The following is a 23154-nucleotide window of genomic DNA, read 5'->3' on the forward strand; positions in this document are numbered from 1 at the left end:
TAGTAAATTTAATACATTAAATATCATTTACGATGTAATATTTAACAATGCTTGTGCAATTATTCTGGCACATATAGTTTGTGTTATAATAAATTACAAACACTCTGTCCAAATTTGCACACTTTCGTTTCAAATATTCATTTTTTATAAAATTTAAGAAAATTTCCCATACATTTACTTCTTGTTCATCATATGATTAACATTACAAATAATGATGCGATAAATCTCACCGATTTATCCGAATTGGAAATACAAACTACCACGTCTTACGTTTAATCACTATTGCAAATATGTAAATACACTATTTGGCGTGGTTTGTTGATGTCGATTACATATTATTATTGTTAGCACTTTACGCATTTCCGATAAATTAAATTAATTTGATGAAATGAATATATTGCATAAGTAAATGCTACGTAATATATTTTTGGATACGCTTTTAAACATAAATATGCGAAACATACGCATTATTTAAAGAATACAATATGAAAAACACATTTTTATAATCTTCTAATCACACAATACATTTTTATCGAGGTTTCAACTAGTGCAAATGCGATTATCACAGAACTGGAGAAGTAATCGTGGTAATTATATATTCGAGAAACTAATGGCAATGATCCTAGGTTCAATAACGAATCCGCGGTCGACGGGATAATAGATGAACGTGCTCACAAAATCTAAGTCGGACGCGTAATATTCACTGATCGTAAGGTGTTACTCTATTCGTCGATGGGGTCGTAAGAAGGAATGAATTTCCATTCCGATGATGCCACAGGGGAAGACTATATGGGGTGTGTCTAAAGACACGAGATCATCGGATTCGTGGAGGATAGCCTTCGTTCAGAAAGTAAGGGAAATTGGCGTTGCTGCTAATTGGTCAATCTCCATATCGGTGGTTAGAAAAAGATGCTAGCCGCCCTCGAGGGAAAGTTGCTAGCGGGAGACGTCGTTCGTTGAAAAATAAGTCTCCTCTATCTTCTCGTAGTTGGGACAAAGACTGTTTGTCTGTTTGAAGGACTTTAGGTAACTAGATCTTAGTGTTTATAACGGCTCTCGGGCTAGCTAAACACGTACTGTGGAGACGCGTCTGCATCTGGTAACCATCATACCCGAAGAATAGGATTTGCGTGTGGCGAGCCACAGGACAGAAACCGTTGGAATGTTTACTGTCGTGTGGCGCTACAACTATTTCTTTCAAGGAGAGCTATAGAATTACTCCGTACCTTTGTTAGACAAAGCGTTCATCCCGTGACCGCGGCTACGTTCAGCGACTGGCTATCGCCTCGAGCCCAAGCTCATTATCACAAATCTCGAACAAATACAATCGGATCGAAAGACGGCAATTGTTTAATTACGCCTATGATAGAATCTAGATTACGGTGTTAGGGGATTATCCCGAAGTTCCAAAGGGGAGGCTTCGATGTCCTTTCATCTCCGACATATATATATGTCGGAGTGGTGTTGTGGATAGGGTTGTGGGTGTTTGATGAATCTTCATTGAAATTAGTCATCGTTACGGTATAACAAAGGTACGGTTTATTAACACAAGTATGGATACCACAGATTTGACAATCAACCACGGCGATTAGGCGCTCGCGACACTAGTGACAATGGCCTTAGGTTCGATAACGAATCCGCAGTCAACGGGATGATAGATGTACGTGCTCACAAACTCTAATTCTGACTCTTTGTTAATGAAACGCGTAATATTCGCTGGTCGTAAGTCGTTACTCTCTTGGGATCTCATCGACGAAAAGAGTAGTTGACCAGTGCAAGTATGATTATTACAGAATTTAACAAGTAACCGTTGTAATTATATACTCGAGATGCTAATGATAATGATCCTAGGTTAAATAAAAAATCCGCGGTCAACGGGATAACAAAATGCGCTTCCTTCCAAAGTCCAAGATGTACTCAACTTGCTTATCTATGGTTCAAGTATTACTAACTCTTTGTTAAAACGTGGAATATCCACTGAGCGTAAAGACGTTAAGTAATTCGCTAATACGACCTCACGAGAGAATAATTTTCCGTCGCGATGATGCTGCAAGGGAAAACTATGATGGGGTGTGTCTAAGGACAGGAGATCATCGGATTCGCGGAGAGATGCTTTCGTTCGGAAAGTGAGGGAAATTGACGTTGCTGGTAATTGGTCAATTTCCATGTTGGTGGTTAGAGAAGGATTCTAGCCGCCCTTGAGGGAAAGTTGTTAGCGGGAAGCGTCGTTCGTGAGAAAAATACATTTCCCCTATCTTTCCGTAGTTAAGACAAGGACCGTTTGTCTGTTTGAAGGACTTTAAATAACTAAATCTTAAGATTTATAACGGGTCCACAGGCTAGCTGAGCATGTACTGTGAAGATGCATCGATATCTGGTAATCATATTGTACTTACTTATAATGAGTTAATAAGTTTATTAACATATTATAAATAATTAGCCATGTCACTGCGCCACGCCAGAGAAACTTACTCAAAATTCTCAATGCGAGAATTGATTGTAAAGTACTTGTAAATAAAAAAAAAAATCTGGTAATCATCTTGCCCGAAGAATAGGGTCTGTGTGTGGTGTGCCACGGGACAGAAACCGTTGGAATGTTTATTGTCGCGTGCCGCTACAACTACTTCTTCTAAGAAGAGCTATAGAATCACTCCATACCTCTGTTGGACAAAGCGTTCATCCCCCCCTTTTTTTTTATTTACAAGTACTTTACAATCAATTCTCGCATTGAGAATTTTGAGTAAGAGTCTCTGGCGTGGCGCAGTGACATGGCTAATTATTTATAATATGTTAATAAACTTATTAACTCATTATAAGTAAGTATAACTTATAAATAAGTATAATTTATAAATAATAATATTATAAATACGTAAATATTACTTATTAGAAATATCTAGCTGAATCTAGTGCTTAGGTCCAACGGATAGTGTTTTCTTAGCCTGCGGATCTGGTCCGACGTATTAAGTAATTTAGTAATTAGGGGGTTTCGATGGTTGTTAACTCTTATGATACATCTATTACTACATTTTGTTATTTCTTCTTTGACCGTGGTTATCTTGAGATCGCGATGTATTGCTTCGTTGGTAACATACCAGGGTGCATCTATTATAGATCTTAGAGTTTCCGATTAGAAGCGTTGAAGTATTTCAATGTTGGAATTACTTGCCGTTCCCCGTAGTTGGATAGAGCGTAATTTTCCTCTGCGTGCTTACGTTGCAACGTCGGCCAATGAGCCAGCAGAATTTTTTAAGTTTAGCCTTGAGTTGCTTCGATTTGTCTATGATGTGTTGTTTCCATGTCATTCTCCTGTCCAGAGTCATGCCCAGATATCTGACTGAATCCTTGTTAGGAATTGTTATATTGTTAATGGTCACCTGAGGGCTGGTTTGTTTTGGCAGCCTGAAGGTTACACGCGTGGATTTATTTTCGTTAATTTTGAAGCCCCATTTGTGGAACCACTTTTCCATAGAGTCGAGACCTCGCTGGAAAGTGGAGGATACAATTATCGGGTCTGCGTGTGATGTTAATAGCGCTGCCTCATCAGCAAATGTCGCTTTGGTTGTCTCTGTTAAAGTTGGTAAGTCGGCAGTGTGGATGGAGAACAGCAGGACTCCGGGGACACTGCCTTGGGGTATGCCAGCTTCTATTGGAAATGTTGTGGTTGTGGCGTCCAAGTATTTAACCATGAATTGTCTATTGGTTAGGTAGCACTTTAGGATGGAGTAGCAGCTGTGTGGTAAGATTTTCTTTAGTTTGAATAAAAGCCCATCATGCCACACTTGTCGAATGCCTGTTGAATGTCTAGGAATACCGCAGAGCAATATTTTTTTCTAAATTTTGGCTGATATTATGTGATATACGATGAATTTGCTCTATCGTAGAATATTGCTTCCGAAAACCGAATTGATGATCTGGCAGTGTTTTCAAATCCTCTAAGAGTGGAAGAAGTCGATTCTCGAATAGTTTTGACAAACTAGGTGGAAGACTAATTGGGCGATAGGAGCTAGTTTCGTGTATTGGTTTTCTGCACTTAGGTATGAGAGTAATCAGTGATATTTTCCAGAACTTATGTGCAATCCATGTGATGTGATGAGTGCAATCCATTTTATGGGAAGTTCCTTGATTGCTTTATTACATATTTGCTTATGTCCCGATGCTTTCCTGGGATTTAGGCGACGAAACAATTCTGTAACTTCTAGAGAAGTGAAGGGTTCAATAGGAGGAGACATTTGGAAGGGAGAGTGCAGGTATTCAGTAATGTCCGCTGCAGCTTTGGAGGAATGGAGTTTAAATACTTTAGACAAGTATTTAGCAAACAGGTTGGCTTTATCTATAGGGCTACGCGCTCATCCACCTTGCGGACAGCGAATTGGTGAGATTATTTGCGGGGGACGCGTGAGTTTCCTGGAAGCCTTCCATAGTGAGTAGTTGGAGTCAGCTGTGGGAGACAGATTGGCGAGATATTTTTGGAAACAGTCATTTTTATAGTTTTTAATGATTTTGGTTAAATTCCTAGTTGCGTTATTTAGCTTGCGTTTGTCGTCAGGTGTTCTATGACTCTGCCATACTATTCTAAGTCTACGTTCTTCTGCGATTTTTTCTAATATGTGATGGGAGTATTCATGTTTATTGATAGAACTCTTAGTAGGTATGGAAGAGCGGATAGCGTTCATTATGCTGGTGTTTAAGTATTCCGTGACTGTTTCAATATCTTCATTTGTTTTTTGGGAAATTAAGGCTGATGTTGAATGATTAAAGACATCTCTAAAGAGCTGCCAGTTGTTGAGTTGGTTATGAATAAAGCCATTAGGTGGATTTTCGATAATTGTTGTGCTAATTGTTGCAATAACGGGGGAATGACTTGAAGAGAGTTCCGCCGAGGAGTTGATTTGGACATATTTTGGCGAAATATTTTTAGTTATAAAGAAGACAAGTAAATCAGGTTAGTGTCGGTGGACCAGTATATGGGTTCATATGTGGTGAGGTAGTTGAGTCTGTTGGTGTTTATGCTATTCAAGAGATTTTTGCTCTTACTGTGATAAGTCTACTGTCCCATTGGGTATGTTTGGTTTTACAGGCTCCTCCAGCTATGAATCTATTGCCCAGAGCATCAAGGAAGTTATCAAAGGTTGTTATCTTCTTTGGCGATGGAGTGTCTGGAAAGGCAGTATACTGCTGAAGTGGTGATTGTATCATGGCAGTCTTCTATTGCTACGTTTGTTTCTTGGAGGTAGTCTTTCTGGAATGATGGAAGTTCGTAGTGCTTAATGCTGGATTTGATAATGATTCCGGTGCCGCCGTGGGCCTTTCCACTGATATGTTGGGTATAGTAGAAGTTATAACCATGTATTTTCTGATAGTTTTTGTCGGTGAAGTGGGTTTCAGATACGAGCATTACGTCGATTTGCTGTTGTTTTAGGAAGAGTTCTAGTTCGTATTTGTGTTGAGCTAGACCGCTGGCATTCCAAAGAGCCATGCGTATTGGTTTTATTTTGCGTCGGGGCCTATTAATTTATCCATGATGAGTGTTAATAATAATAGTAAGTTATTAATTTGTTCTGATTGTTTCCCATGTGCTTTTCCTGAGGGATGCTTGGTATCATATATGGTGTAGTACGGTATTTTTATATAGCTTTTTATAGTGAAGTGTTTTTCTGAAACGAGTAGTATATCGATATTATTGCTATACAGGAATGTTTTAGTTTCTAGGGCCCTTTGTTGTAGGCCGTTAGAGTTCCAGGCTGCTATTTTAAGCATGTCTATTTTTATTTTTTGCTCAACATGTTTGTAAGTAGTTGTAGCATGACTGTGATTTGTTCCGTTTGCTGTCCGAGGACTGCGTTTTGTTCGCTTATCATTTTTGTAAGTATTTTGGTGTTTTTGATGGATTGTTTTAGTAGTTCTTTGATTTCTGTAGCGTCTTCGGTGTTGTTGCTTTGATTCTGATTGTTTATGGGCGTTTCTTGTCTAATGTTTTGGGTTACTTGCGCGTAGCTTCGGTTTCCTTGGGGATCTGTGTTTCTGTTTATAGCTTTTATTTCATTTTGTGCTTTCAATGTTGCTTCGTTATCCGTTGTACTTTGTTGTAGTTGGTAGTTATCGACTGATCTATTGCGAAGTGGTGGAAACAGTTTACGTTGTAGTTGTTTCCTGATTTCACTTCCTTTATATCTGGCTGGGTGGTTTCCATTACAGTTGTAACATTTAACTTCTTCTACTTTCCCTATGTAGAGACAGTGTGTTAGATGGTTTTTAGCACATTTAACACATGCCGGGCTTCTGTTACAATAATTTTTAGTATGTCCGTATTGTTGACACAGTATGCATTGTGGTATATCTTTTTTGTGGCGTGGTGTTGGTTCCTTGTTGTTGGTGCTAGGTTCCAGCTCTATTATGAATTAAGGTAGTTGTTACGCCGCGCGACTCTCTGCCTGGCCCAGGTCACACACCGCGGGCCAGACGGACACCAGAGGTCCGCTCTTCCGTACGGCGTACCCTCAATAGCCTTAAGCACCGTCCATAAATCATAGATTTCTTAGAAAAGGTCCTTTAAACAAAACAAACATCTGGTCCCGAGGAGTTGCTAAACACTATTGTCTACCACGGCAGGATAAGGGAAAGTTGTTTTTTTTGTCACGCACGCGGCAACTTTCCCCCCATTAATCACTTTCTCTCGAGGGCAGTTAAGACCCTTCGTTTAACCAATTAAAAACGAAGCCTATTCCCTCACTCTCCTAAATAACATCGGCTCCAACAAATCCGATGGTCCCGTGCGCTGGAGGGACCGATCCTTAGCCTTCCACCGAGACAGCATCGTCTCCCAAGGGCACTGATTTCACATCCTTCGAACGGTCAACATCCTTCGAGCGGGTATACACTCCCGCAGATCAGTCACTCACTCATCTCGTACATACGCACCAGTGTAACTATCCTCGTTATAAGTTGTGGAATAAACGGTGAAATATAACTTACTATACTGTGTCATATTCATTCAACCACCTCTGTTATCTTAACCGAAACAGGGGAACGACTACTTCGCGGCGTCGATTCACCGAATCGTAGCGAGAATTTACGCCTCTCGCTGACGCGTTTTCCTCGCGACCGCGTCTCTCCGCGATCGGTCGTAACATTTGGTCCTTCGAGCCGGATTCAGTGACAAGTGAAAAGTGTGGACACGTAACCGGTCGAATCATTCGATCCTCAAAGCCGCATCACGCGTCAAGTGAAAAGCGCATACCAGTGACACCCACTATCATACAGTGCCACGTGAATCCAACATAACCAGCAGCGGAAGCGTTACCCCCCCAGCGAGGTCAGTAACGTCAAGGATCGTCACCCTTGAAGAGGTATTATTCGGTGGTTAAAACGCAACCACGCAACCACGCAACCTCCTGCCGCAACTGGACAATCTTCAACAGAAGTAAGTTATAACCATTCCACTCTCAATTATCTAACAAATAATGGCCACCGGAAACGAGCTTACCGCCTTGCGTCGACGCCGGGGTTATTGCATCGGCCACTTTACACGCTTATCGAAAAAACTAGACGAAATTGAACAATCCGGCTGTCCGCGAGAGAACGAGCTAATTCAAATCAAAAATCGTCTGGAAACATACGAGACGGAGCTCCGCGCCATCCAAAACGAGATTGTAAGCATAGATGAGGAAGAGATCGAGCGCGGCCTCGAGATAGCCGACGAGTACGAGAAATTAGAACTCCGAGTAATTACTCAACTGAGCAACCTACGACTAATTACGACGTCACAATCGACAAACGACGAATCAGCTGCCGGTCGCGAGTCTGCTTCGCTGAAACTGCCAGAGATTCGAATACCCACATTTGATGGTACGCTCGAGAATTGGCAGTCATTTTACGATTCCTTCTCGTCAACGATAGATCAAAACGAACAACTAACACCAGTCCAAAAATTCTATCACCTCCGATCAGCCTTGACTGGGAGGGCCGCGCGAAGTATACAATCGCTAGCCATCACCGAGTCAAACTATGCCATCGCTGTTGACGTACTCAAGGAAAAATTCGACTGCCACCGTCAAATCTGCATGCGCCACCTCGACTTGCTTTTGGACTATCCAAAAATAGTTAAAGAGACACCCGAAGCCATAGACGACTTTCTCGAGACGTTCAAGATAAACATCCAAGCGTTAGAGAACCTCGGTGACCCAATCACATCCGACACCGTTCTTCTCAAATTACTTACATCAAAGTTACCCCCAGCCATCATTCGCAAATGGCAACGCACCTTACCAGACAAGAAGTTACCGTCATACAAGCACCTAATAGACTTCTTGCAAACAAGGACAAACGGCGATCAAACGAACGCTCCAACACCAATGGGAAAAGGGGATACCTACCAACACACTCGTCACCGACAAAACGCACGACATGAACGAACACACATTACAGATTGGATGTGGATGTGTCCGACCTGCAAAGGATCTCACGAACTCAGATATTGCAAGGTTTTTAAGGCCAAATCGGCTACAAAACGCCTCGAAGTTGTAAAACGGGCATCGCTCTGTATAAATTGCTTAGGCAGAGGCCATTCACTCACTCAGTGCACATCCGGTTCATGTCACATGTGCGGGCAACGCCATCACACAAATTTACACCGAGCGCTCACTCAGGTCAGTCCACGAATTTCAAGCGATCGGGCCTCAAGCGATCGGTATTCAAGCGGTGGGTCAACGAGCGGTCGGTCAACGAGCGGTCGGTCAACGAGCGGTCGGTCAACGAGCGGTCGGTCGTCTGGAGATCGATCGTCGGGCGGTCGTTCGCCGCACAACCGATCCTCTAAGGGACGGTCTCCACCTGGGTCATCGCAACAGCACTTTACACATCGATCGAGACGCACAACCGAATTTTCGCGGAGATCTACCCAGTCGACTCCAAAAGACCGAGAATCTCATCCTCCACATGAATCTCGAGCATCGTGGAACAAAGGCACCGACCGAAGCTCATCGCCCAAACACCAATCGAAGACGAGGAAGAATTAAACAAAAAAACCTGCGCATTCCTAGCCGCTATACGCCGATTCAGCTCTCGGCGAGGATACTGCGCGAAAATCATCACGGACAACGGCCTCAACTCCGTCAAGGCCAACAGAGGGCTGCTGAAAATTCGGACCCTACGAACCCAAGAGAAGGGGCACAAGTTTTCTCGACGACCAGCAGATAAAAGGAATTTTCAACCCTTCAAATTCTCCATCCCGTATCACCCAATCCGAGTGATCTCCCTATCCTCATTCCCGGTCACTTCCCAATAGGTGACGCACTAACGAGTTTACGGGAGCGTGATTTCAGGCCAGCTTTACCATGCCGGCATCCAGTTGGCAGCGTATCCACCCGATCAAGCACCACTTCAGGAGCTGAGGGAATCATAAGGAACGCTACCGTGCACACGGCAAGTCACGGTCACGACATCCAACGGTCATTCTCCACCGAGGGTCATTACTAAGAGAATGCGATTCGAGCGGGTCATCGGGGGGAGTCCAGCCTCCCAGGCAACCTCAAACCGCCGCACCGCGCTTGATGAATCTTCACCAAGCATCACCGACGTCCCCTTCGACGATCCCTCCTGGGCCGAGGTGTTTAACGACACTTCCAGAAGCAAGATTCACGTCACTTCCTGGGGTCGTGAATTTCACCTGGAAATCGCTCGGCATCGGCGAGGAAGACGGCGATCCAGACTACAAAGGGGACAACGTGCCATCCAGGCAACGGGCTTTCGACCGTATCTTCGAAGTCACCCTGGCAACAACGGCCTCATCCAGACTACCACAAGTCATACGGCAACGAGCATCTTGGAACGACGTGCCACGCAGCGCGTCCTACCAACGAGCCAACCCGATCACGCAGAATAAGGACAATCAGCAATCAACAAGGAGTCGGGCGGCTGCTCCAATTAACTCCACCTTTAATGAAATTTTGATCGGTACCCTCTCAACGGGGGGAGGATGTTACGCCGCGCGACTCTCTGCCTGGCCCAGGTCACACACCGCGGGCCAGACGGACACCAGAGGTCCGCTCTTCCGTACGGCGTACCCTCAATAGCCTTAAGCACCGTCCATAAATCATAGATTTCTTAGAAAAGGTCCTTTAAACAAAACAAACATCTGGTCCCGAGGAGTTGCTAAACACTATTGTCTACCACGGCAGGATAAGGGAAAGTTGTTTTTTTTGTCACGCACGCGGCAACTTTCCCCCCATTAATCACTTTCTCTCGAGGGCAGTTAAGACCCTTCGTTTAACCAATTAAAAACGAAGCCTATTCCCTCACTCTCCTAAATAACATCGGCTCCAACAAATCCGATGGTCCCGTGCGCTGGAGGGACCGATCCTTAGCCTTCCACCGAGACAGCATCGTCTCCCAAGGGCACTGATTTCACATCCTTCGAACGGTCAACATCCTTCGAGCGGGTATACACTCCCGCAGATCAGTCACTCACTCATCTCGTACATACGCACCAGTGTAACTATCCTCGTTATAAGTTGTGGAATAAACGGTGAAATATAACTTACTATACTGTGTCATATTCATTCAACCACCTCTGTTATCTTAACCGAAACAGGGGAACGACTACTTCGCGGCGTCGATTCACCGAATCGTAGCGAGAATTTACGCCTCTCGCTGACGCGTTTTCCTCGCGACCGCGTCTCTCCGCGATCGGTCGTAACAGTAGTGGTTGCTTCGCGTCGTATCTTGTCATATTGTTCATTGCTCTTGTTTGGTGGCCAACATTTTGCTAATTCGTCACTTAGTTTTTTGTGTTAGTTTTTGGATGTAGTCCTCTTATGACTACTTTGTAACTCCTTTCCGTTTTGAGCTGGTACGTGTGGTATATAGCATTTTTTTCTTTTAGTTCTTTTATCACTTTCCTATAACTTTCTGGGGTGTTTGTTTGTATTTTTACTTGTTCTAGTTTTGTTTGTTTTATTATGTAATTTTCCTTCCCAACTATATCGTTTAGTCGATTTATAAGCGGGTCTATTATCTGGGCCTCGACAAATATTGGTGGTGGTTTTGTAATGTGCGTTGATTTAGTTATGTTTTTGGTTGCTGTGTCATCGTCTATTTCCTCCGTAAGTGAGCTGAAGGAGTTTCTTAGTGGTAATTCTTGCAGCCATCGCTGCTTTTCTGTATCTGGATTTCCTGTTATTTTTCGTTTTTCGTTGTAGCTCGCCACCTTCCAGCTTTCATCCTGTTGAGTTGTTTCTTTATTGGTTTCCATATCAACTTCGTTTGTAACTGAGCAGTCCTGTTCTTGGTTTATTGGTTGGCTTGGTTTCGATATGTTTTGTTGTTTTATTTATGTAGTATTGTTCGTCTTTGTTAATTATTTTTATCGGTGAGATGTGTTTTTCCTTGTTAGGTTTGCTTATAGTCTTCTTAGTAGAAGACACGGGTTTCCACCATTTAGCTATGGGCGTAGCCGTTCGTAACCTTCTTTTCCCCACTTGCCGCACTTTTTCTTAAGCACTGTTTTTCATGTCCGCTTAGCTCGGCTGCTCGGGCAGAACTGACTAACGAAAAATTGTCATCAACGAATCCGCTTATCTCGTGCCCTTAGACACACCCATCACCAGTTCTCCGCGGCATCATCGTCATAGAAGTTTGAGCTACTTTACGTTTTTTGACCCGTCAAAATTTAACTTGCGCTTTGTACACGCGATACATTCGTAGACTTGTCGTATTCGAAGTTTTTAGAAATAAAGTATATATTTTAATTTGTTATCTAAGCGTTGGCATCAATACAACCACCTCCAGTATCTTAACCGAAATAGGTTAGGTCGATCATTTCGTGGCGTCGATTATCGATCAAATCGTAACGGGAATTTACGACTCTCGTTGGTATGCTTCTTCGCGATCGCGTCTTTCCGCGAACGGTCTTTAATATATTTTTCCAAGAGAACGGTTAAATTGACATCCATGGTTCCTTTGAGACTTTTGATCCTTATGCTTGGAAAATACAAGGTCAGGGTGAATTCTGCAACATGCTTTTAAGAGACCTTTACCAATCCGAACATCTATGTAGATTCACCTGCCAAAACCATGAAAAATGATTTTTGAACACCCTGTACAAAAATTGAGCTTAGAATAATAAAAAATAAATGGAAACAATAACATTTAATTAGCATTTTTTATCAAATTTATCATCTTACATCTTCTTGTACTTCATACTTATATAAGAACAGAAAATTTTAAGCTCTCTTTGTAATTATAAAATGCAATGTAGGTTTCTAAATGAAATGTCATAGAATAAAAAATTTAAGTTAAGCAGAGTTATGCGTAACTTTTTTTTAAACGCATTTAGCATAAGAAAAATACTAAAAAGAATCAGATTTTATAATATTTAGCAATTAATTTAACAATTAATTTTTACGTTTAACTAAAAATTAAATTAACTATGTAAATTTATCTAAAAGAATATTGTACATGCATTGATTAGATTGTTTCTTTGTTAATTAAATTATTGTATGTAATTATATATTTTTAACATTATTATTTTATCAACAATACTGTCACATTTATCGGTTTACTAGTCATATTACGACTCACTTGTTTGTTTACACTTGTTCAAAACTTCTTTTTTTGAAATTATGCATACGTATTGTATAGTTGCATGAAATTAAATTACTGGTGTTGTCTTCTTATTTTAAAAATGGTCTTTTAATTTTCTTGTTTAAAAAATTCTTCCTATTGAAAAATTCTGATGCTCTTTCTCAAATTTTTTAAATCTCGCACTGCTTGATCTGTCAGTGTTTCAATATCTACCTGTTTCAACAATGAATACTTCATTAATATATTTCTTATACACGAAAAACAACTGTTTGTTATCCTCTATCTTGTATTGTTATATGAAATAATCAAATAATTAGCAAACATATTTGGAAATATTTTATTTTTCGAATAAGATTGTAATTGATTTGAAAGTAACTTCATCTTCGAATAAATTTGTTATTTTATTATGAATAATTATTTGATCTATTATTATTATTCGTAGTAATCAAATATTTGGCAAATAAATCATTTGAAAATAATTAATTTCTCAAATAAGATTTCATTCATTATTTCTATTTCAAACAAAGAGTGTCCAACCATGATTAGTATTATAATGCTTTTCCAATTTAAACAAGATTATGTCAAATAAGATACAAAATTGTAGGTATTAATTATATTATTTTTATAGCGAAATAGAATTTGGTGGTACGTACATACCTTGATTACGCAAAACGTTTAACAGGAAAACAATTAGGAAGCGGGGCTTTTGGCGTTGTTATGAAAGCGGAAGCAGAAGGAATTTGCGAGAACGAACCGATAACGACTGTGGCTGTAAAAATGGTTCGGCGAACAACAGTTCCAACTTGTGTTCGTGCGCTTGCCAGTGAGTTGAAAATTATGGTGCACCTTGGAAAGCACTTGAACGTCGTTAATCTTCTCGGTGCTTGCACGAAAAACATTTCTAAACGTACGTATCATATAATAGATCCAGGACTTACAAGGAACACTACAGTAACACGTATAGCATCCGTATAACGCAGGACTTGCATAACAAATAAAGTTGAATCAAAAAGTTCTACTATGTTTAACGTGATTATAAAATCGCTGAAAAAGACTCTATACCCTGTGGCCTCAAATTATTCAATAAATTCTATGGCTCAAAATAAGAGGGAAATCAAGAATAACAAAATTGTAGCACAATTTTTTGAGTAAATCGAGTTTAAAAATTTGTCAAGTATACAGTATATATTTACCTAATTCCTAGCTTGAGAGGATAATCAAGGGGATTATTCTAGATTTGAAAATAAGTTAAAAATATAGAATAAAATTTTTTCGACTGGTCTCATTTTTTAAAAATATCAACCTAATAATTGTCAGGTTTAAGTACCTTGTCTCTTTGCAAGTGTCTTAATGCTTATGAATGGAATTATACGTATCGACACATCACAATCGCAGGAAGAGAAACTCTTTGTATTTATTTAATATTAATTTAAAGATATTTTAATAGATAAAATCACAAAAGTCTCTATCTGGAGCTTGCTGACCGTTTTTCACATAAATAGACCTAGTTCTTAAACTTAATAGCATTTTCCTTCATTATTTTTATAAAGTTTCTGTTATATCTTTTTAAACCATACCTAAAAATCTAAGCGATTCTATCATCACTTGAATAATGTTCCTTGAAAATTTAATGTTTTAAATACTCTTCATTTACTTATGAAATATTCATTGTAAGTGAAAATTAATTCTTAGATGTGAATTTAATATTACCAAATAATAAATAAATTTGTATATTTGATTATTAATAATTTAATTTTATTTAATTATTAAATTTTGGTTAAAATATACGAAATTTTTTTTCAAAAATTTGAATTTTTACCTATAATATCTGAAATGAAATTTGAATTTTTTCGACTGAAGTCTAATTTTTGAGAAATAATACTAACCTAATAATTTGTCAAATATTAATATTTTTTAGGTGGAGTTTAAGCTTTAATCTTGATAGTTTTCTGATCTTCTTTTAATAGGTGAATTATTAGTGATCGTAGAATATTGCCGATTTGGAAATTTGCACAATTATTTGCTGCGACACAGGGCTGATTTCATCAACCAAATTGACCCTGCAACTGACAAATTCGATCCTACTATCGGTTTAGATCTTTTAACTAGATCTGTTAGTGTTAGCAGCAACAACAGGTTTGCTTTTGTTTTTCACTTCCACATAAAAACTCATATCATAATAATATCTCTATTTATTAATATACTCGTTGATAATTGCTTGTTTTATTCCATTACACAATTAAATGATCGATTGAATGCAGCTCGTGCAAATGAAAATGTGTACAGTTAAAATCTATATGTATAAAATAACCAACTCCCCATTGTATGTTAATATTCTATGTTAATAATATATGCAATACTATTAGCAGTATCCTATAAATATTTTAATCTCAGAATGCAACACTGTGTTTAACATTAGAATATTTGAAAACGAAAAAATCATACAGTAAAACCTCTCGTATCCCAAACCTTCAATCGAATACCATAATATTCGAGTTTCCTATTGTCCGAACATTCTTTCGCTGGAATAGAACTTTTGCTAATAACTAGATTGCGGATGTTAATGCACTTATAAGAAATCCAGACTATAGCGTGAACACAATATGTATAAAGATATGGAATATCCAAAATAGCTATACCATATACTTCAATACAATACTGACTGTGTTAATAACTCTGATCACCTTAAATATCTCCGTTCTTTCTACAGATATAGAGTAACATTTTTTACAATAGTTTAATGATACAGAAAGTGCTATAGTATGACGGTAATGATATTTTTGTAGGTTGAGGGTTTTCGGGCATTTCAAAACCATCTCCACTTTTTCAATTATTTGCTATAGCTTTTTATTCCTAGTAGAATAGAGAATGTTCATTTTAGTTACGATTTCAACGAGCCTTAATGCGAGGTCATTCGGTAATAAATAGAAAATAAGCAACAAATCTTGCATCATAATAAGAGATATCCGAATTGGTGGCTATTTGCATCGATGCAACTTTGAATTCGTCGGATTGCCAAAACGTCGACAGAAACCATTTGTCTAAACATAAATATAAGTAGACACAGATACATTTTAGATGTTCATATAACTGGATAATTGTTCAGTTAATAGAAAATCAAAGTTAAATTAATCAGGCAATAAGTAAAATTCCGTTCATATAAATCAAGTTCGTATAAACGGAGTTGAGTAATTATGTGGATTAGAGTATTAATTCGCCGATTTCGTTAATTTTTAAATATGTTGTCCAGATTGACATTTTGCATAATTTTTCCTCATACATATCACCGCCGCTAAGCTTTCAAGTTATAAAACAATTTACGTTTCATACTATAAATATTATTTAACAATGTACTTAAAAGATTTTTGTTCTATAAGGAATTTTTCAATGATTGTTTTCGATGAATTATTGCATGTTTACCGTTTTGAAAATCAGAATAAAGTGCAACATTGCATATCAACCGATTAAAAAATATAAAATAAAACTTTTTTGTTCTCGAGTTAGAAAATCGAGTTTGAAAATTTATCAAGTATACTTAATAAATTAATGGCTAATTCCAAACTAGGCAGGAGTAAATAATCGACAGGAGGTCATTCTACGTGTGAAAATAAGTCGAAAATGCAGAATAAAATTTTTTCTCAAGACGCTTTATTTCCGAAAAAATAAATTTGAAAATTTATCGTACGCATGTAAGTACTAAATGGAGGTTAGGTTATCCAGTCGGCAATTAGCCATATTCAATATACTTGATAAATTCTCAAACTCGATTTTATCAAAAATTAAGTCGAAAATGAGAAAATTTTATTTTATATTATTTTCTTATTTTTCTATAAGGAATCATAACGTGCCCACTTTTACGTGTTATTCGGCCGGACCATATATATAAATGTATATAATGGCGACTAGCCTGCTGATAGTACACTTGTGCGGTTGTAGAGTTCGTCAGAGTAAAGAAACTATGGAAAGAGCTTTTTTCTCCTACCGCTCTACTGAATGGGTGAAGAGAAGGAGCCACCAATTCGATTGTAGCCCAATCGATTTATACATTTGATATACACATATTTTTCTCCTCTGTTTCATTTTCTTTATATCTTCTTTATTTAAAAATAATTACCATCAATGAATCAGGATTAAATTGAGTTATACAACAATATGATTACCGTCAATATGATTAAGTCCTTTTGCGAATATCTCGCAAACTATAGCCGAGCGACGATTATATACAGGGTGGTTGGTAACTGGTGGTACAAGCGGAAAGGGGGTAATTCTACGCGAAAAAAGAAGACGAAAATATAGAATAAAAATTTTTCGTTTGAGGCTTTGTTTTCGAGAAAATCGACTTTGAATTTTCGCTCGGTACGCGTGCACTTTATCACGTCTCGTTATAACGGATCTCACTGTAGATTTTTTAAAAAATTTAAAAAAAAAATTTTTTTAATTTTTACTCTATATTTTCGACTTCTTTTTTCGCGTAGAATCACCCCCTTTCCGCTTGTACCACCAGTTACCAACCACCCTGTATATGGGAAAAAGTCAGAATTTGAACTCGACAACATATTTCATAGTCAATGGAATCGGTGAGGTGTATTTTATTCTATATAATTACTTAAACTATAGTACTGTAGTTTGGATATAGGAAACTCTACTGTTTTTGTATGTCCCATGTTTTTTAACTTACCGCTACACAGAATTAGCGAACTATTACACATTTCTGCTTCCTTCCACTCTTGACCCATAACCCTGCTATTATAATATAAAACTACTGATGCTGTGCATGGGGTTACGGTGTTAACAAATTCGTGTTCTCTTTTGTTCATACGACAGGATAAAATACGTGGCATTGTCATTTTCTCGCAGTCGTAGCGAAGATTCAGCCACCGAATCGGCAACATGTCAAACCTCTGCTACGGATTCTCAAGGAATTAGTATGTCGCCAGATGGCTGTGTTCTTAGTAATAATTCCTCTCAACCGGGATGGAGATCTAATTATCGCGGTGATTACAAAGATCACAATTTGAAGCCAATCTGCACGCAGGATTTGTTATCCTGGGCGTTCCAAGTAGCGCGAGGAATGGAATATCTTAGCCAAAGAAAGGTACATTTCAACAATTTCTCTTCTTTTTTAATTGTTTAATTTGCTATGTATATAAAATAGTAAAAGGTAAATCTCAAAGGTTTATAATTTACGTCACAATTATTGGAGAATGTAAACTAAATGGATTAGATTAAGATTAACTGGAAAATATTTGTATGTAAGAATTATCTACAGTGCCATTCACCTAATTTGGAATTCTCAAACACGAGAACTTGGACAATAACAACACGTTGTAACCAGTACATGTAAGCTTACTATCACTATTATATATCGACATCCACCATCTAATCTACGAGCTGCTTCTAGAACTAGGGTTACATAGATCATGTCGTTTATTGAAAAGGATTGACTCTGAGCATCTGAATTTTATATATGTACATACATAACACAGACAAGAACACAGAATGGTTTCGATTGTGGTCCCTTGTGGTGGAAGGTGCTTACCTGAAAGGTAATTATGCACAATGTTATTATTCGCATTCTTACAAACATCATGGTCCTTTTTTACTCCGTTCTCTACATTTCATTTTTAACGTATTACACATTTTCTTCTCCACTGTAATTAAAAATTTATTAACGATCACTTATTATTAACACTCGATGTATCTGGGCCTTCGTATCGTCTCTCACAAATACCGACCACAACAGTATCAAATAAACGAGAATAGTAACACCTCACTTCTCATAGTCAGGATACAAAGACCCAGTCACAACATTCAGCGTAGGCACCATCCGCCACAAGAGACCACAACCAAACTCTTGCCTATAATCTATATATGTACATATATAGAATTCAGATGCTCAAAATCACCCATTTTCAATAAACATGATCTATGTAACTCTAGTCCTAGAAGCAGCTCATAGATTAGATTATGGATGTCGATGTATGATAGTGGTAGTAAGCTTACATATAACCAGTGTGGTCATTTTCCAAGTTCCCGCACGTGTGGGTTCCGAGTTATGTAAATGGATGCGAAATGAAACTTGAAATATATCGTGACAACTAAAAAATGTATCTGATGAAATAAATTTTAAGCTATCAAAAATAATAGAAAAATTTTCAAAGCGCAATATGAAAGTAGTATGAAATGAGGAAGATGATAACCTTATTAATTCGCTAATTAAATTATGAATATCAATAAATGAAAAATATAAACAAAATCATTTGCTTGAAATATAATTTAATCATCATTTGTAGGTGTTACACGGTGATTTAGCCGCGAGAAATATCTTATTAGCCGAAAACAACGTAGTGAAAATCTGTGATTTCGGCCTAGCAAAAACTATGTACAAGGATAATAATTATAAAAAGAAAGGAGGTGGACTGTTACCTATAAAATGGATGGCCATTGAATCGATTAGAGATCGAGTTTTCTCAACGCAATCGGATATCTGGTCATTTGGTATAGTTCTATGGGAGTTCTTTACATTGGCTAAGACACCTTATCCCGGAATGGAAGCTGAGAAACAATATCAGAAACTGATTGAGGGATACAGACTGGAGCAACCGGAATATGCTACTTGTGAAATGTGAGTTTAATTTATTGGATTGAGTGAAAAGTTCGTGTCGTCTTTTCAAAGTCAAATTACAAGACGATTCTCTTTTTTTTCAATATAACTTTATCCAGTACGGTATTCTTCATTTTTGATATAAACCTTTCTCCATCTTTTAGATACCTTTATTATACCATTGTTATAGAATTTTGCACATCTCTGTCCAGAAGACTATTTTATTTACTCCTTTTAATCTTCCAAGAAATTAAATATTTAGGAATTAATCGTTAAGGAAGTTTTGTAGGGACTGGAATAAATGGTAATTGGAGGGTGCGACAAGACAACTCACCCGAAATGTATCAATTTTTGCCTACTAGCCAAAGACATATGCGGTTTTGCATTGTCTTAAGATGACTACCTTAACCAATTCTGGATGCTTTCTAATTGTTGCTTTCTATCGCTTCAACTGCGAGCTGTATACATCCGAATTAATTGTTTGATTTTTTGAAAGGAACTCGTAATATGGAATTCCCTTGTGACCCTAGCATGCGTGCAGCATAACCCTTTCCGGATGAAGATCTACTTTTGGACTCGATAATGGTGGTTCACCTTGTTTGTCCTTTGACCATGATGACTTTTTTGCCGTAGTATTATAAAAGATTCACTTTTCGTTGCCGCCGACTATCCACCTCAAAAATGGATCATTTTCATTCCATTTGATCAAAGAATCGCATAAGGACAATCCAATCTATCAAATTCTTTTCTGACAATGTATGTAGTCCCCAAACGATAAGATAATTTACGTACCTACCCAATCTTCTATAGATATTTCACAATAAATCTTTGCGATATTTTATGTAGCTTTGAAATCGCCCGTGTTGTATAATGATGGTTCTGTTCATTAATCAACATATTTTATGAAAGACAATATAAACACTAGAATACCGCTTCACTTTTATGTTCCATACATTAAATTTAACAAATTAAAGTTAAAATATCTGTTAGACTAGTGATTTTGGAGTATAAATCGGTTGATACACTTTTGTAAAGAATAACGATCTACATCGATCAGTGCATTAAAGCATCTATAATTGTATTTTAAAAAATGTATGTCACCTTCATATAACGTGTCCGTCTCGAAAAAAAGCACTTGCACCAGATTGTGCCCCCCCCCCCCGAAACTATAAATTGCTTATTTAAATTATATTTTTCTACAACATGTAGTGTATGAATAATTTGCGTTTATAGATTTGAACTGGTCATCCTGTAGATATTTGAATCCGAAAATGCTTGATTTAAAATAATTCTTAGTTTTAATTTTGTAAAACTTTGCATATGGAGAAGGGAAGACAGGTCCCATTGAAATCCCTGAAACTGTTTTCAATTCTCCGACACAAGATTTCACTGATACCAGACTTCACCGACAATAGCTTTGGCAATATTAGTACAGAGAAATGAGACAGAATTTTTACTTGTGTAAATTTACTGTCGCAGATATTTGATAGTCGGTTGCCTTACGACGATCGGATTAAAAAGAATTATCCCAAGCTTAATATGCAATACAAACTGACTAATAATTAAATAAGTTATTGTTATAAGTTTGATTTCAATTAATTTACGCTAAGTTTGTATGAAATTTCAACGCAAATCAATATCAAATCCATGGTCTGTATTAGGTTTGGACATTATTAATCCGGCGTCGACAGCGCTGTAAAGCGGCCGGCAATCATTAACTACTCCAATAACTATTCCTACATAAGTAAAACTCCTCTCTTATTTCCTTGTGTTAATACTGTCAGTCAGTTAAGGATGTTATCGGTGAAAACAGTGTCTACGAAATCTGTGTCGATGGTTTCAATAGCATGTGGAAGGAGAGAACAATGCCCTTGCGTTTGTTTTACTTGTCTCTTATTTTGATGAAATTAAAACTGAAATATTTTTTAAACTAAACATTTTCGTATACGAATACCTTTACATTTTTTTATAGGGAGTAAAAAAAACGCATCGATTAATATATAGGAAGATAGAAGGTTCCATGTTAAAAAATTATTGAAACGTCTAAATCTCGAAAAATATTTTTTTTTTTATTATTTAATTTGTACTTTACAATTTGTCCAGCTAGACATTTGGTAAATTTTTCTAACTTAATTGCTAAATAACATGTGGATAGCTACCCCCAGTGGGATACCATCGAAAAATATGACCATTGTATGACAATTGTATCATAATATGTGTCTCTCGGAACAAAATAATTCATTCCTTAAGCGTTTTCGCATATCATAATATCATTAAAAATAACAGAGAATCGCTTTGTAACAGAATTACTAATGTATTTGAACGTGTATGTACATATCGGATATTTTTAGTAACTCTGTTACAAAAAAATTATATTATGTACACACGTATACATATATGTATATGTGCCTCAAATTTTTCTTATTATGTAGTGTTACCGCTTTTTAGGAAAAAACCTAAGAAAACGAGAAGAAATATTTTAAGAATATTTTAATTAAGAAGTATTCAAATATTTTAATTAGCCCGCAACAGTCTCAGCTTACTGATTTTCGGCTTTGGACGAACTTTCGGTTTTACATCTCTTATGTCTATTTCTCTTCTTATATGTCTACCTTCCCTCTTTTACACTCTATTCTATTGCAATACCTTAATTGGATCACACTAGTAAATATAATACAGTCAGCATATGACTTCGTAAATTTTGCACACTTTTTTCATACTTTACCCACATGTATTTACATATAGTGGTAGACAGAAGAATGTTTAAAACTGATACTTGTATATGAGCATAACTAAAATTCATATTAAACATCTTTCCTGTACATTTGTCTATTCTAAGATGTACGTCTATGTTATACATTCATTTTTCTTGTTAATCATAGTTTAGTTTTATAAAATTGCAATGTTTTATCCCAGCTTACTCTTTAAACTTTCTCGTGAACGTCACTGTCTATAACATATTACCTACAGAACACTGTTTGACACAAGATAGCCTGAGACATCATATATCATTTTTGTAATATGTTATTATTAACATATATAATGGATAAAACAATTAATATTTTTTTCTTATTTGTTAATTACCCTGAGGCTATAAAGCTTCTTTTTCTCAAAAAGAAAAGAAACCGTTTTACTGTCGTATATCTTTACATCCTGTATGTATTATAATATTACAATTTAATATTGTGAATATATTACAGATATGACATAATGCTGCAATGTTGGAAAGCCAAGCCTACCCTACGTCCGAGTTTCACAGAATTGGTACAGGGTATTGGCGAATTATTAGAAGAAAGCGTAAAAGCGGTGAGTTTGATGTTAACAGTTTCTTAGTATCTAACCAATCTATTTACTTTAAAATTTCATTTCTAAAATCCTACGTACATTTATGACCATTCTGTATAACACATATGGAAAATTACTGTCTTCACTGATATGAAAAATATTTATGTTTCATCTTTCATTGTGAAAACTATTATACTTGGAAAGTTAATTACGAAAAGAAGCATACAAAATAATAACGTAACTTTACTGTACTTACCTTTAATTTTACAATAATAACAATACTTGTTTGATACAAGAATATGTCTACTTTGTGTCTCAAATATGTTAATTTTCATTGCAATTTAAATATGCTGTACTTTGTGATAAAATGAATGCGGTAAGGTACGATTATTTGAGATACAAGCTTCAATATTTTAAAATTCAACCTTGAACTATACGTAGAATAATTAAATTTCTATATTAAAAAGATTATTAATATATGTAAAATACATACTTGTGAGGAATTAAAATTTTATTACAAGACTATATAAGTCTGTAAGTTTTTAGGCTTAACAAGAGAACACATTTAAATAACATTTAAACAAATACATAACATTTAAATAAATTTCGTTAATACTCCAATAACATTTAATTATATTTCATAGCATTTTGCACGTCGTTATAATCTCATTGTAACACATTAAATG

At 37.0% G+C, this 23154-nt stretch overlaps 2 protein-coding genes across 2 annotated transcripts in view; both read left to right on the forward strand.

The window, feature by feature from the left end:
• Pvr (PDGF- and VEGF-receptor related) overlaps nucleotides 1-23154 on the forward strand; it is a 67337-nt gene that overhangs the window by 38249 nt on the left and 5934 nt on the right. The window contains exons 18-22 of the mRNA XM_076621052.1: nucleotides 13262-13486; nucleotides 14547-14715; nucleotides 17404-17674; nucleotides 18873-19204; nucleotides 22384-22489. Coding sequence (XP_076477167.1) covers nucleotides 13262-13486; nucleotides 14547-14715; nucleotides 17404-17674; nucleotides 18873-19204; nucleotides 22384-22489 — 1103 coding nt within the window. The remainder of the gene's footprint in view (nucleotides 1-13261; nucleotides 13487-14546; nucleotides 14716-17403; nucleotides 17675-18872; nucleotides 19205-22383; nucleotides 22490-23154) is intronic.
• On the forward strand, nucleotides 2815-9314 carry LOC143303078 (uncharacterized). The gene has a single exon (XM_076621051.1). It carries the CDS (start codon nucleotides 7461-7463, stop codon nucleotides 9012-9014), a length of 1554 nt encoding a protein of 517 aa, XP_076477166.1. The 5' UTR covers nucleotides 2815-7460; the 3' UTR covers nucleotides 9015-9314.

Source organism: Bombus vancouverensis, chromosome 8 (genome assembly GCF_051014615.1).
Source record: "Bombus vancouverensis nearcticus chromosome 8, iyBomVanc1_principal, whole genome shotgun sequence".
NCBI lineage: Eukaryota > Metazoa > Arthropoda > Insecta > Hymenoptera > Apidae > Bombus > Bombus vancouverensis.

Bases quoted from the DNA above. Each gene is read 5' to 3' on its own strand.
- LOC143303078 (XM_076621051.1), top strand. From the start codon at position 7,461: ATGGCCACCGGAAACGAGCTTACCGCCTTGCGTCGACGCCGGGGTTAT.